The 14787-nt window shown below is 30.4% G+C and overlaps 1 protein-coding gene across 12 annotated transcripts in view; it reads right to left on the reverse strand.

The window, feature by feature from the left end:
* Positions 1–14787, reverse strand: part of LOC145296730 (receptor-type tyrosine-protein phosphatase T-like) — a 934355-nt gene that overhangs the window by 560666 nt on the left and 358902 nt on the right. For all 12 annotated transcript variants that reach the window (XM_080142749.1, XM_080142743.1, XM_080142746.1 and 9 more), the window contains exon 2: positions 8032–8190. In XM_080142749.1, coding sequence (XP_079998875.1) covers positions 8032–8190 — 159 coding nt within the window. The remainder of the gene's footprint in view (positions 1–8031; positions 8191–14787) is intronic.

A 14787-nucleotide genomic window follows, 5' to 3' on the forward strand; every position in this document is an offset into this window, starting at 1 on the left:
ACTGATTTTTTTTTTGTTTTAAATTTGAATATATTATTTATTGACCTTTTCTCTTCAATTTGTGATATATAAACCTATTAAACATAAATTAATTATTTACTTTTTAATAGACATTTCAAAATGAGAGGCGTAAATTATTCGACCCCCTATCTTTCTAAGCTTATAACTCCTCGAAAAATGTAATTCAAGCCCTAATTTTTTTTTCAATTAAAGGAGCAAGGACCAAGGTTTCATTAAAAAAAAAAAAAAAAAGACAAAAAGAAAAAATGTGTTCTTATAAAATAAGGTTTTAAACTTCGGACTTTACAGGTAAATTTCTAAAAAACTGATTTTTTTTTTGTTTTAAATTTGAATATATTATTTATTGACCTTTTCTCTTCAATTTGTGATATATAAACCTATTAAACATAAATTAATTATTTACTTTTTAATAGACATTTCAAAATGGGGGGGGCGTGAAAATGGGGGGGCGTGAAAATGGGGGGGCGTGAATTTAAAAAAAACGTTTGTTTAAAATATTATATTCGGTTTATTGGAAAGAACATAAAATTTCACATTGACCCTGAAAATATCGTAAAAATAGAATCAATAGAAAAATTTTGATAGATTTTTAAAATTTAAAAATTTAAAAATATTGAGTTTAAAAATTGAAAAATATTGAGTTCGGAAAATTCATTACTGTTTTAAAAAAAAAATAAAAATATTTTTATTACTTTTAAAACAACTGTAATAGTTTATTTTGGAAGTATAATCCATAAAGAAAATAAATAACCCACTTTTAACAGAGAAATTACGAGATTTTTATATTGTATTCGCAGTTTCGTGTTAGGGGTGTCAAAAATTCCTACAAAAATTCTGATACTGCTACCTTATCTCACTATCAAACCGGAACAAGTTTCCTTTATAAAAAATGCATATTTTCTTCTAAGGGTTTTTTTTATATTATACGTACAGAAGTCGGTCGAGAAAACTACTAATATTTGGAAGAGATTATTTTGTATTTATCAAATTTTAAGTAAACATTCAACCCAAATATGTATTTGGCTGTTTAGCAATGAGGATACGATTTACTGATTTGGTATTTCGACGAGATATTCAGCCCAGAATTGTCAGATCATTTTTTTCTTTTTCATCCTTTTATATTTCAAATTAAAAATTACTAGCATTTCAGTCCGCCGTTGCCCGGGTGTGTGGAGGTGTATCTTGACCAAAGAAAAAAAGGTCAATTTTATTTAAATTTGACCCCTGTTATGACACCTTGAAATATATTGTTTCGGGCTCAAATTAAGTTATGAACTTGGACCCATGTCCAAGAAACCTATATCTAAAATTTCAAGTCATTACTTAAAATTGGCGGAGGAGTTTGGTAGAGTTATCAAAGGTCCAATCGTTGAACTTTGACACATATCAGCCAAATTTTCGGTCGAAACGGATTACAAATATTTTCACAAATCTCATCACACTCTATATCAAATTTTGAGTCTATAGACTTAAAATTGACAGTGTTATTGCGTAGGAAACTGTACACAGACACACACACACACAGACACGTTCACTTTTATATGGATAATAGATTACTATATTATATATTCTTTTATGTAATATAGTGTGTAATATTGATTATACATATATGTCTGCAAGTGGTTTGCTTATATGCAAAGAGAAGTTTGTTTTCTCTGCCTATATCAAAATAAATTCAATTAACAGTCCTTAACGATAGCAGGTGAATTCGGGTTGTTTTAAGAATTTGCAAAAAAGCTATTTTCTGTTTGCACTGGGTTTTTTTTCGAAACTGAAAACACATCAGGAAAATCAAAAGCCTGCTATAACTAACATATAAGGGTTTGTGGAATTATATTTTTTCTCCTTGTAAGAAAATAAATTGGACGAAAGGAAAAAATATTGACAAAAAAAAACAACTAAAATATAAATTTCGATTGTTGCTTTTTTACATTTGAAGCAGCGTCGAGTAGTCGCGCGGAAAATACAATTAATCTTTGTGAAGCCATTATTTAATGCTAATTTTCGAGGATGGAAAATAAATAATGGAGTCGACAAAACAATAAAATCGCAGGGAATGAATTATTTTAATAACGAATACATGTTTACAGATGTAAAACCACGAACAAAAAGCAGCTCATGATGAAGAATGGGAAAACAACTAAAAATTGAGAAAAACGAATCCAGACCATTATTGTTTCGATATATATTTACTGAAAGGAATAATTATCAGTTCAAATAATAATCATTCATATATATATATATATATATATATATATATATATATATATATATATATATATATATATATATATATATATATGTATTAGTGTTGAGACGATTAATCAGAATCGGGAATCAAAAAGACACAACTATATATATATATATATATAGAGAGAGAGAGAGAGAAAGAGAGAGAGAGATAGAGAGAGATAGCACGTTCATCCCGGTCGCTGATGTGTGACCAAGTCCGAGTAAGAAAATCTTTCGATTAGACGTCTTTTGTCAGAGGCAAGATCAAAGGAACACATGAAATGGTGGGTGTGGCCGTCTCCATCACTCAGTGCTGTGTCGCCTTCAGGTATCGTTCTGTATGGGATCTTCTTCGTCGTCACCTGTTTCCTTGGACCTTAGGCAGACATTCAATACAGGCACAAACAACGCACGACACAATTGTATATATATAATCTTAACTGTTTTATACTCCATATGTTTCCATACAATAAACTGTTTCATACAATAAACTCCTTAAAACTAACTAAGCTAACTAATGATTAGAGGAGAGGGGGCTCCTCTTCCTCTCATCTACACACGGACAGAAAATACCTGTTCACCTCATGCCGTCCAGACGAAAAGAGACCAAAAGTGGAAAAGAGAATTCTGGGCTGCATTTCTATGTATCCCTAAACCTACGGCAAAATTACAACCTGACCCTGCAGGAAGAGGGTGCATAAGCAACCACTAACCGTGCCACTAAGATATAGGTCCATATATATATATAGTATTTGCAAAAATTTGAGACATTTCCAAGTAGCTATAAATTACAATTACTTACGAACACAAATGACAATGCTTACGCAATCGTAAGTATAGGAGTTGGTAATTGTTCTTGTTGAAGTTTCAAAGAAATGTTTACTCCATAGGCCAGAAAGAAAAAATCATAGGCATACTAAGGAAAATCTCAGTAAGTAAGGAGTAATTTGTTCTATACAAAATGTTAAGCAACGGGACGAGTACAGCAAGCTATTCAGATACTTTTTCAGCAGCCGACATTTTAAATTTTACCTTCCAACAAAGATAAAATCTTATATCCTTTTTTTAAAGAGGCATAATTCTAGTTGCAGTGAGATTTATAATAATATTCGATGTATATTAATTAATGTAGTTAATTATAGACAATAATATTACAAGCTTACGCAAGGATTAGTTTTGTGTTCGACAATAATCACAAACACACACACACACACACACATATATATATATATATATATATATATATACACAGACGCATACATAAATATATATATATATACTTGTGCGCATACGTATATATATATATATATATATAAATTTATATTTACATATTATATATATATATATATATATATATATATATATATATATATATATATACTCACTCACATAGAGTAATGTTTCGCTGTTTCACAGCTCATCACACAAGCAACTACTCAAGCCAGGATCGAAACCCAACCGCCTAAATGAGAGTCGGTGTTTCTAACCGTTGCGATATTCGGCTGTGGCTATACGAGTCACTACTCACTACAATGTTTTGATATTAGCCAAATACCTAAGCTCAATTTGTTTACATTTGTATATCTCTTCCCAATATGCTCAACCTAAGATAGGAAGCATTATCTATATATCTATAAAAGTGCACGTGTATGTGTGTCTGTCTGTGTGCCTGTGTACATTTTCCTTCGTAATAACAATATTCAGTCTACGGACTCGAAATTTGATATACAGGGTACTGAGATTTGGAAAAATCGATGTAATCGGATTTCGGCCAGAAATTTGGCTGTTAAATTTTAAGGGGCCATAATAGGGGTCGAATTAAAAAAAAAAAATTGGGGGGGGGGTCAGAATACACCTCCAAACACCGGCCACCCATGCTAGTATATCTATAAAGGTGCACGTGTCTGTGTGTGTGTCTTTCTTTCTGTGTGTCTGTGTACATTTCCTTCGCAATAACTCTGTTAATTTTCAGTCTACAGACTCGAAATTTGATGTACAGGCTATTGAGATTAAGCAAAATTCATGTAATCGGTTTTCGGCCAGAAATTTGGCTATTAAGGGGTCAAAGTTCACCGATTTGACCTTTGAGACCTCTATCAAAATCCGCCGAGAATTTGGGATCTAGCACTTCAAATTTAAGATATAGGTTCCTTGTGCATGAATCTAACGTAATAACTCAATTTGAGCCCAAAACAATAAATTAATAAAAATAAAGCACTGTCGCCCGCTGCTAAATTGGCTAGTAAGTGAGCTGTTTGTTTTTAAATAAAATCAAGCAGCGGAGCCATGAAAAAGCAATGAGCGAATGTCTATTTAAATGAACATTTGATGAGCTCATTTGCGTGCACCGATTCCATGTGCCCTTGGTTAAAACTGCCAACTATGAATACGATGGTTGTAGAGTAATCCCCGGCTTGGTAAATATGCTGGTTCAGACACACTGATGAGCTGGAATACAAGGAACCAATACTATACGGATGGCATATATATATATATATATATATATATATATATATATATATATATATATTGTTACAATACACATGCCAGATATAATATCATTGAATGAATTTATATAATAAAAAAATATAAAACCTTACAAACTCACTTACCAGAATTACATTGCCGTTCATAAGAAATATAATAATACAAATGAGATAACAGATAAAAGTAAAAAGGCAATGAATATGAATTAAGTCCGACAATATTTTTCTTGTTGTTTTTAACTTTAATGTCCCAATAGCAAAATATTTTAAACTCTAAGAATTAAATCACTTGTTTAATTGACTTTGAATTAAGAAGGAATCAAGACTAATATTAAATGCACATACATTGAATTGACTGTAAATAATTTTACTGACTGATTAACCCAGATATAAATTTTCTGCCTCTTTCTATAAATGTAGTGAACACTGCAAGTTAATCTAAGGGGCGTTTCTAAAATAAAATCTCTTTCCCGAAGTGCTGCGAAGACGGGATCGTACTAATAAAATTAGTGATCTTGTTTCTTAAAAATGTACTTTTCAACATTACCAACACTATTCTAAAAGCATAATTGCCAGGAAGTAAATAGGAATCACTGCGCCGTGAGTCCATAAAAGAGGGGAGGTGCTATCTTAGAATGTAATATTGTCAATATCTACAATAGAAAGTTGAAAATTGCACATCATTAATGCATATATTCATTTCTAATAACAATGTAATTTGCAATTTCTGTTATATTCATTTCAGCATATTAAAAAATAGGTAACGCATCTTTGTAAATACCCCGGTATATATATCTATATAATACTAAAAGTCTATGGATCTTGTATGTTTGCAATCAGATTTCCGGTTTTCAACATCCGGTTGCGCATGCGTAAATAGCAACGTCTTCAATCCGTTATTCCAATTCCGGAATTTTTATATCGCTTTTAATACAAACAATTTAATTTAATTTGATCAAATAGTTATTTATATATACAAATAATACATAGATTCATAGATAATTATAATATATATTATAAAATCTATTTATCTATGAATCTATTGATAATATGAAATATTACCCTATACAATTTATGGAAAGAAAACACCTCTCACTTTCCCTCTAATAGATTTCAACACTCCTACTCCCTCTGTTTTCGTTACGTACGCGAGAAATAGTTACGTGTATGTGTGAGAGAGAGAGAAAAAGGCAGCGATGTAAAACTGGATAGAGTTATCCCCCTTAACTAATGCAGACCTTTTTACTAGAGGGCGTTATTACAAAAAAATTTCTTTTTCTTCTTCCCATGTTTTTTAAAGTCGTCTGCTTACATTTCCAAACGGAAAGCTGAATCGGTAAATGCACACATTTCTATTACATTAAATAGTGTTTTCCTTTACACAATGGGTACTGAATGTTTGCTTAAATTAAATGAAAAAGTTACATTTTATTTTCATTTTCTATTTAAAAAGCCATTATTAACATGTGGAGAGTGTTTTTTTTATTATTCTGTACTTTCAACTAACAATTTCATTTAAAAGATGATATATCAAAATTTGAATTTAACTATAATAAGGATTATGATACCTGTTCAGTGCATATTTACCTATAAGTATGACCAACCACTTATAATTCAGTAACTGTAATTTAAAAAAAAATAACAATTATAATAAACAGAACGACTCATAGAAATCTATCTATATTCTTTTTTCATTTTAATATACTTTCATAGAAATGCTTCTGTTATGTAAAAAAAAACTATTTTCTTTATGCCACAAGTGTCACGCTCATACATGAATTCCATAGCTAATATAACGTACTGACCCAACGGGTCACGGGTGGTCTAGTATATATATATATATATATATATATATATATATATATACATATATATACATATATATACATATATATATATATATATATATATATGTATATACATATATATATATGCGCGCACACGCATATATATATAAATATATATAATAATATAGGATTAACTATTCAGAATTATTACATAACTAAAACTATTTACCAGTAAATTTTAATACTCTAATAAATTTCGAAATAATTTAAAATAATTATGCATAATAGAAAATATTTATTCATACCGTAAACTAGACATTACAGTAATTCGTGGTAAATTCTCCTGGCGTATATTTTTCATTAAGAGATCACTTAATAATTTTAAATTCACTAAAATTCTTTAAACACACACACACATATATATATATATATGTGTGTGTGTGTGTGTGTGTGTGTGTGTTGCATTAGAAGGCTGTCCCCTTCCATATAAGTAAGACTTCAGACTAGATAAATAAAAATAATATTGGAAAAGGCCAGAGTTGAACCCTGAAAGCAAGTGTTAAACGATGACGTTTACATCTTAGGAATGCAGCAGATTTTCCTTTTTTAGAAATAACTAAATATTAACTATGTCAGTTAAAAGAATGGACAATGTTAATTTATAGATAGAGATTAAAATTACGTTACATATTGAACAATTAAAATTGGGAATTCGTTTTTGGCCCAAAGTGTATCTGAACAGACATGTGTAAAATTCACGTAAAAGCCACAGTCTTACGTTATAAACAAAGGAGATGCTCGATATATTGAAACAGGGTGCGAAGTCAGGATCAGATAATGAGAAGATTACAACCACAGTCACATTGATACAGTCAGGTACAGATGAGAGACGGGAGCGATCTAGCGGGATGGATTCCCTTTAGATGCGAAAGGGGAGTAGTGTAGACTATGTAGTCATATAGGTTTGAATTCCTAATATCATCAATCGGCTGACAGATGAATAAAGAAATTAATTAATATTTTATAACTGGTTGTCTTGGGTTCGCCCTTATAACCTAAATAAGTAAATGTGTCATTTCATCATCTTTAATTAACTTTGTATAACTCTCCCGTCAAGTAATGCATCTCCCCTCCTCTGTGTGAACAAGAACTGTATAAATATCCCAGCTCCGTATTAATAATATGAAGTCCCCAAGAATCGTCATAGTTGTCATCGTGTGCGTAATCTATATAAAAGTCTCTCTCTCAGTAGTGTCATCTTTGTCATTATCATCTATGTTATGAATCCCGTTATACATGTCTCTAATATGCACCCCCGCTACTCAACATATTTTTTATATGAGTAAAAATTCTCAGAATAAGTAACAATGAACATTTTAATGAATATCTAATGTTGCACATATAACTGTGTGAAAAATTATACATTTCCTATTACTTAGAAAAACGGGCTTACATAATAGTACATTTGCCTGTATTTCACTGTGAAAAATAGTAAACTATCTTACCTAATTGACATCCAGGTCCCCAATATCCGTCTTTACATCCCGAGTCGCAGTTTCCGTCCAGTTTTTCGCATGGTTCGTCAGCCTTGCAGTGGCACCTGAATTTGCATTTGTATCCAAAATATTGACTGTCACACCTTTTTTGTAGATCATCAATGGATTCTGAAAACAAAACAAAATTAAAAAAATGTGATTATACGTGTATTATTTGGTAATATTAGTAACACATCGAAGCATACATAATAAAACATGATCATTTCTGTAAAAGATTTCCATGCATATATTTATGTACACCTAATTTTTTCAATGTCAAAATAATAAAGGGAAAAGCATTATCATATTTCACAATACTGCTCACCTTGAGAACACATTTCTATTACGACTTTCTTGAACTGTATACACATATTTTATACATAAAATAAACATGGGAGAAAGTAGTGAAATATGCATACATAATACTCATTACGTTTTTTAAAGAAACATATGCACTATGATACTATCGCTTCCCCGGGGAGGGTTACTTGCTCGAGGAACGTCTTGGGAACGCAACCAGCTCTGCGGGGGGAAAACGATATCCAACGATATCTAACTATAAGCACATGATGGAAACATCAACAAAAACGGGTCGATATGTCGTCGGCTATCACTGTCTGGCATCGGTCGCTTCTTGTGTGTTCATGACGTCTTTTCACGCAAATTTCTGTCGCATTAATAGCACGATGAAATCGAACGCTTGTACAAAAATAGCGAACAAGTTCATTTTTATAAAAAATATATATAATTTATTTAAGAGTTAATAAGTAGGAAGCATATTTAGTCGACCCATTGAGTGCACACCAAACTATGATGTCCTCCGCGTATCGGGTGCAAACTTCAACTGTTTTTACAATACAATCATATTTCGATTCTCTCTTTCAATGAAGAAAGAGAGAAAGGAAGTGAAAGAGAGAAATAGAGAAAGTAAGGGATAGAGAACGAGAGAGAGAAATATACGATTTACGCAATGGATTGTTTTTATCAAATCATAATATCAACATAGTTTAACTTTATAGTGCCCTGGAATCATAATCATATGCCAATCTTCGTGTGCCGACAGTTTTTACCTGTAAGAAAAATGTGTCCGCACTAAAATGTGCGTATGTTTGCCTCCACATAAGTGCAGGCCCAGTTAGGCACAAGAATTATTTATGTAGAAGCCCCCAACTCCACAAAAAGAGGATAGTCATTGTGCCACACACAACGTAGTTATTTAGAACATGTTTGGTTTATGCTAACAATTCATTTATGGGGTGATTATGAACGTGCACAATAAAAATCCTTATGAATTTAATATATATTATATACATTCGGATATCTTTCGTTTTTTTGTGTCGCACGAATTCTTTTCTTTTCATTTTCAAAGGTACAAATGTTCCTACTTTCATGAGGAGCAAGCCCGGATTATATTTAAGATAATCATGATAATTATATGATTAGTGCTGCGCTACAAAAATATAGATATCGTAAAAATATAGGTTTTAACATGCTGAAAGAAAGAAACGTACAAAATATATAATATGTTGCAATTTTTTATATAACTGTTTTATATATTTAATTGAAATTCATTTTTGGGAGAGTTATTACTAATTACTTATTTATTATTAATTATTTAACTTATTGCAGACTATTATCCAAATGTTTCGACAATTAAGAAAGATGAGGTTAATAGTCCGCAATAAATAAATTAATACCTGTTTTTGCATTCATATTTATATGCTCTATTATTCTAGTCTACAAACTACGAGCTTAGTAAATAAAATGGTCGGTATAAGTAAAAGGGTTTAATCAAATTGTATATATAATTTTAAATAAAGGGAGAAATAGAATTTTCTCCAAAGAAAATGTTGCTTGTCTAGCTGAACTAGTGAGTTCTGATACAACGAAATACTGTATGGTGATGGCTACATATATTTAAACAAACCTCTTTGGTAGAATTTATTTTATTTTATTTAAAGAGCTACAAAACCGAGGCTCTCTGTACATCTGTAAAGAAACAAGCATCTCGAGGTCTATAAAAAAGGTAGGTGAATGTTTATTTTAAATGGACATGTGTTGAGGTCAGTGCCGTTCCTAGTCTCAACGCGATCGGTGTAGGTTCGATCCTCGGCTAGGGAAAGGTACTAGTCTACCTGCATTGATGACGAAACAGTACCGTACGTGGATGATTACACACATACACACACACACAAACATACCCCCCACACATATATATATATATATATATATATATATATATATTCTAGCAAAAGTACCCGTCGTTGACGTGGTTCAAAAACAGTCTACAGAAAATAGACTCTGATTTATGAAAGTATGATAGGTTATGAAAGGAAAGGGGTGGAAACAGGTAGCTTCGAATTTGGGGGTATCAAAACCAAAGCAAAATGTGATGGAAATAAAAATAAAATAGATAAACCCCATAATTTCTTATACCATACCTGTTCACACTGAAACACTTATCACAATATTCTGTGGATCTATATTAAAAAAAAACATTGTTAAACTTTGTGACATATTTCCATTCTATGCGGTCAGGCGCGAACGAACACCCCATAATTTTATAATACCATAGTTTTTCAAACTGAATCATAATTATCAAAGTATACTTACGCAGATAGATATGAAAAGTGTTTATTGAAGTGTGTGCCTATTTCCATTCTATGGAGGCCAGGCGCGAACGCACACCCCATAATTTTATCATACCATCCCTATTTAAGTTAAAACATACTTACCAAAGGATTATTATGTTCATCTATATCAAACCCCCTTTTAAACGTTTTTTTTTTTCATTTTTTATTTCCATACTTTGGGGGCCGGGCGGGAACACAGACCCCACAATTTTTTTAAACCCCCGTTCTGCCAGATCAAACATACCCATTCCTGATCCTTGATACATCTTCTATCATTATATATAATCACACACACACACAGACGTTCAGCTTTATATTATAGATATGTACATACACACACACACATATATATATATATATACATATATATATATATATATATATATATATATATATATATAGGGAGAGAGAGAGAGTGTATAGAAAGGGATAGGGAAAAAATGAGAAACTCCCAGGTGTTGCTAGGTGTTCAATCGTATCACTCCCCCCACACCTTTTCTATACAATCAATCTCTTTCGCGTTTCTCAACTTGGTTTAAAAAGAGGCGATATGTATCATTCTTTTGACGCTGCTCATTATGCAGGTGTATTAGATTTCTAGAATTCCAAACAGAAGTTTGTGTTTGTCGGGTCTTTCAAGTTTTTTTCTTCATCTCAAGCAATGCATCTATTTTCATTCGAAAATCTTTTCTGATGTTGGTGGTTGGATTTAAATGTCTGTTTACTTATTTTGGAAATCATAGCACGGCTTCTTTACAAAGAATATGGTTTACATTCTCCTTTTGCATTTCTGAATTTTATCAAGCAATGCACCAAGTTACCATTTTCTCGTTTGGTTTATTAGTATATCAGTTCAGATATGAATTACATTTCAGAGAATTTCTCTTTGTATTCGAACAGGTAGTATAACTACGTTCTATCTCACTTTTGCATATTTCTAGTTTTGTCAGTTACTTTGTAAATCCTTTACTGCAGATTATTCTTTTGCTGATAATACATTTTTCCCCAATTCTTCCTTCTGCTTTCTTTTCCTATTTCTGTTCATAGTCTACATTCTACTTCTTATACATAGCAGTACAAAGCGTTGACGTAAACTATATATCACTGGAGAATAAGCACGATTATATCTACTACCATTCCGCCTTTTATAAATCCAAATACTTGTGCTTTAACATTTTATTATTTTGAATAGAAGTCGTCTTGCACTCCAAAAGCATGTACAGATAAAAGCAATTGAACACCACCGTCCTAAAAAAAAAAGCAACGTTAAATAGTAACGTATACATTTTATTTTGTATTTAGGGTTGTATAATGCTCTATTTCTTTATAAATAGTTTCGAATAACATGGGTAAATGCAGTTATGATATATACATGTATATATATATACACATATGTGAGAATGTATATATATATAAATATATATATATACACATATATGAGAATGTATATATATACATGCATGCGTATATATATATACATACATCAATATATATACATATATATACAGATATTTATATATATATATATATATATATGTATACTATCTAATATATAATGATTGGAATCAATAGGTAATTAAACTTGTAATCATTACCATGCAGAGCACTTTTTAAAAATAAAATTCCCCTTTATATATATATATATATATATATATATATATATATATATATATGTATATATATATTTATATATACATATATATATAAATGCATATATATGCATATGTGTACATATATATACATACATAAATATACATATATATACATACATATATTTTTATACATAAATACATATATATATATATATATATACATATGTATACATATATAGAGAGAAAATAAAAAGGAACAAACCGTATTATCTGTTCATCAACGTTTCGTCTTTATTTCGAGACTTCCAGAGGAAATCTCGAAATAAAGAGGAAACGTTGATGAACACATGATACGGTTTTTTCCAGAGGTTTGTTCATTTTTATTTTCTCTATTTTGTCGGAATACTATTTCAATCAATTTCATCATACATATATATATATGTATACATATATACATATATATACATACACATATACATATATATATACATATATATGCATATATATATATACATACATATATATACAAACATATATATATATATATGAATATATATATATACATATATATATATGAATATATATATACATATATATATAAATATATATATATATATATATATATGCATATATATATATGTGTGTTTGCACCTCTGTTTTTCTATTATATACTGTAACAGTGAATGGTGTTTTTTCCCCAACATTTCGATTCTATAATTTCATTTCCTACAAGGATTCTATGAATAAGTAATATCAGGAATAAATTGAATCTGTATCTTGGAAATCTTCTAATTCGAGATGATATGAAAAAATATATGAACCTTACTAAAAAAAAACTTGCTGACGCTTTTTATCTTTAATACGAAAATAAAAACATTAACAATTCTGTCAGTGCAGTTCTCTGGAATATTACATGGGATAATTTATCATAAAGTTGAATGTACAAAAATATTATTAATACTGAGATTACGCTTATATAGAAAATAATAGTACGAGAATCAAACAATATACTTCGTAGTTAAAAAAACTGATCTATGCATATGAGTGTTTTATTTCTGAACAATTCCTTAAACAATTTTACCAATATATTTTTTTTACGCATTTGTTTTTTTTTGTCATTTTCAATTTTTATTAACTTTTCCAAAACAACTGTGTATCATTTCCTTTTATTTTGTTCAATGACGTCTGCGAATGATTATAGAATCAGCTATTTCTCTATTAATCGGTGCATATAATTACGTATGTATTAATAATGTTTTATTAATCATATTTCTGAGGCAAGAATTGTCTTTTAATTAGCTAAACGCGACTTAAAAATAAACTACAGCGTTTTCAATATTAACCCTTGCAACGTTCTATTAAGTATATACAGGGGGGTCAAAAAGTCAGGTAACATGTTAAAGGTAGAAAAACAATATGATCCATTATAATCTCTATTCGTTTAATATTATTTGTTTAAATATTTGAGTGTAATATATAAACTACCCCTCCTGATTTCTGGCTTTGGGGCTATGTAAAGGATAGCGTTTATGGCAAGAAGCCTGATACAATAGCGTCTTTAAAGTTATTTATTGAAGAGAAGATTGCGCGGATATCAGCTGACATGATTACACGTGTTACACAATCAGTGGTTAATCGCTTCCAGCGATTGATAGAGAGAAATGGACGACAATTAACAAAATAAACATATTTCATGTTTGTTTCATTTTATATTTCAATGTATGGTACTTAAATATACGTGTATTGCTAATATCGTTTTTCTTTAAAATGTTTCCATCTTTTCCAGGTGTATATGGATTCTATTTAACTAAAGGATTACTTCTGACAATATGCTACATGATTTAATGAAACGAATTGCCGTGGTAGAGCTATTAAATTCCGATAACTCTGCAGAACACATTGCGAATACTTTAAATCTGAATAGAATGGTCGTATGGAGAGCAGTAAAACATTCCAAACCTACTGATGAGGTCAGAATATTTTGTCTATCTTGGGGTGTACGGTTGCAGCTACTCACCATAGAATTTTCAGGCTCCAAAGGGGAATTTTAGTGAGGAATGCGTTAAAATGCTACGAAAATAATTTGTGACTCGTGTAAAGTATTCACGATGTGTTTTCAGCAGGTTATTACTGCATAGGGAGATTACATTACATAAGGCTTGGATAATTTTAAACTAGTAGTACTATTGTATATATTTCCCTTACGATGATCTGTATTGTTTGATTTATTTAAAAAATATGGACAAACAATTGAAACGTTAATTATTGAACACCCTGTATACTAATAAAAAATTAAACTGTTGAAAGTGTTCATGATAAAATAGTACTTTTAAATGCTTCAAAAGATTTGACGTGTATCCATTGTTTGCTAGTTTTATATACTAAGCTATGCTCCCTTACATATATTACCCATTACATTCTGATGTATAGCAAAATTATGGTAAGAAAAGCAATATTTTAGAGTTCTTTGTTTTTCTTCTGACTAAACATGTTTAAAGGCG

The sequence above is a fragment of the Euprymna scolopes genome, chromosome 17, assembly GCF_053919585.1.
Source record: "Euprymna scolopes isolate OS-2025 chromosome 17, ASM5391958v1, whole genome shotgun sequence".
Lineage (NCBI taxonomy): Eukaryota > Metazoa > Mollusca > Cephalopoda > Sepiida > Sepiolidae > Euprymna > Euprymna scolopes.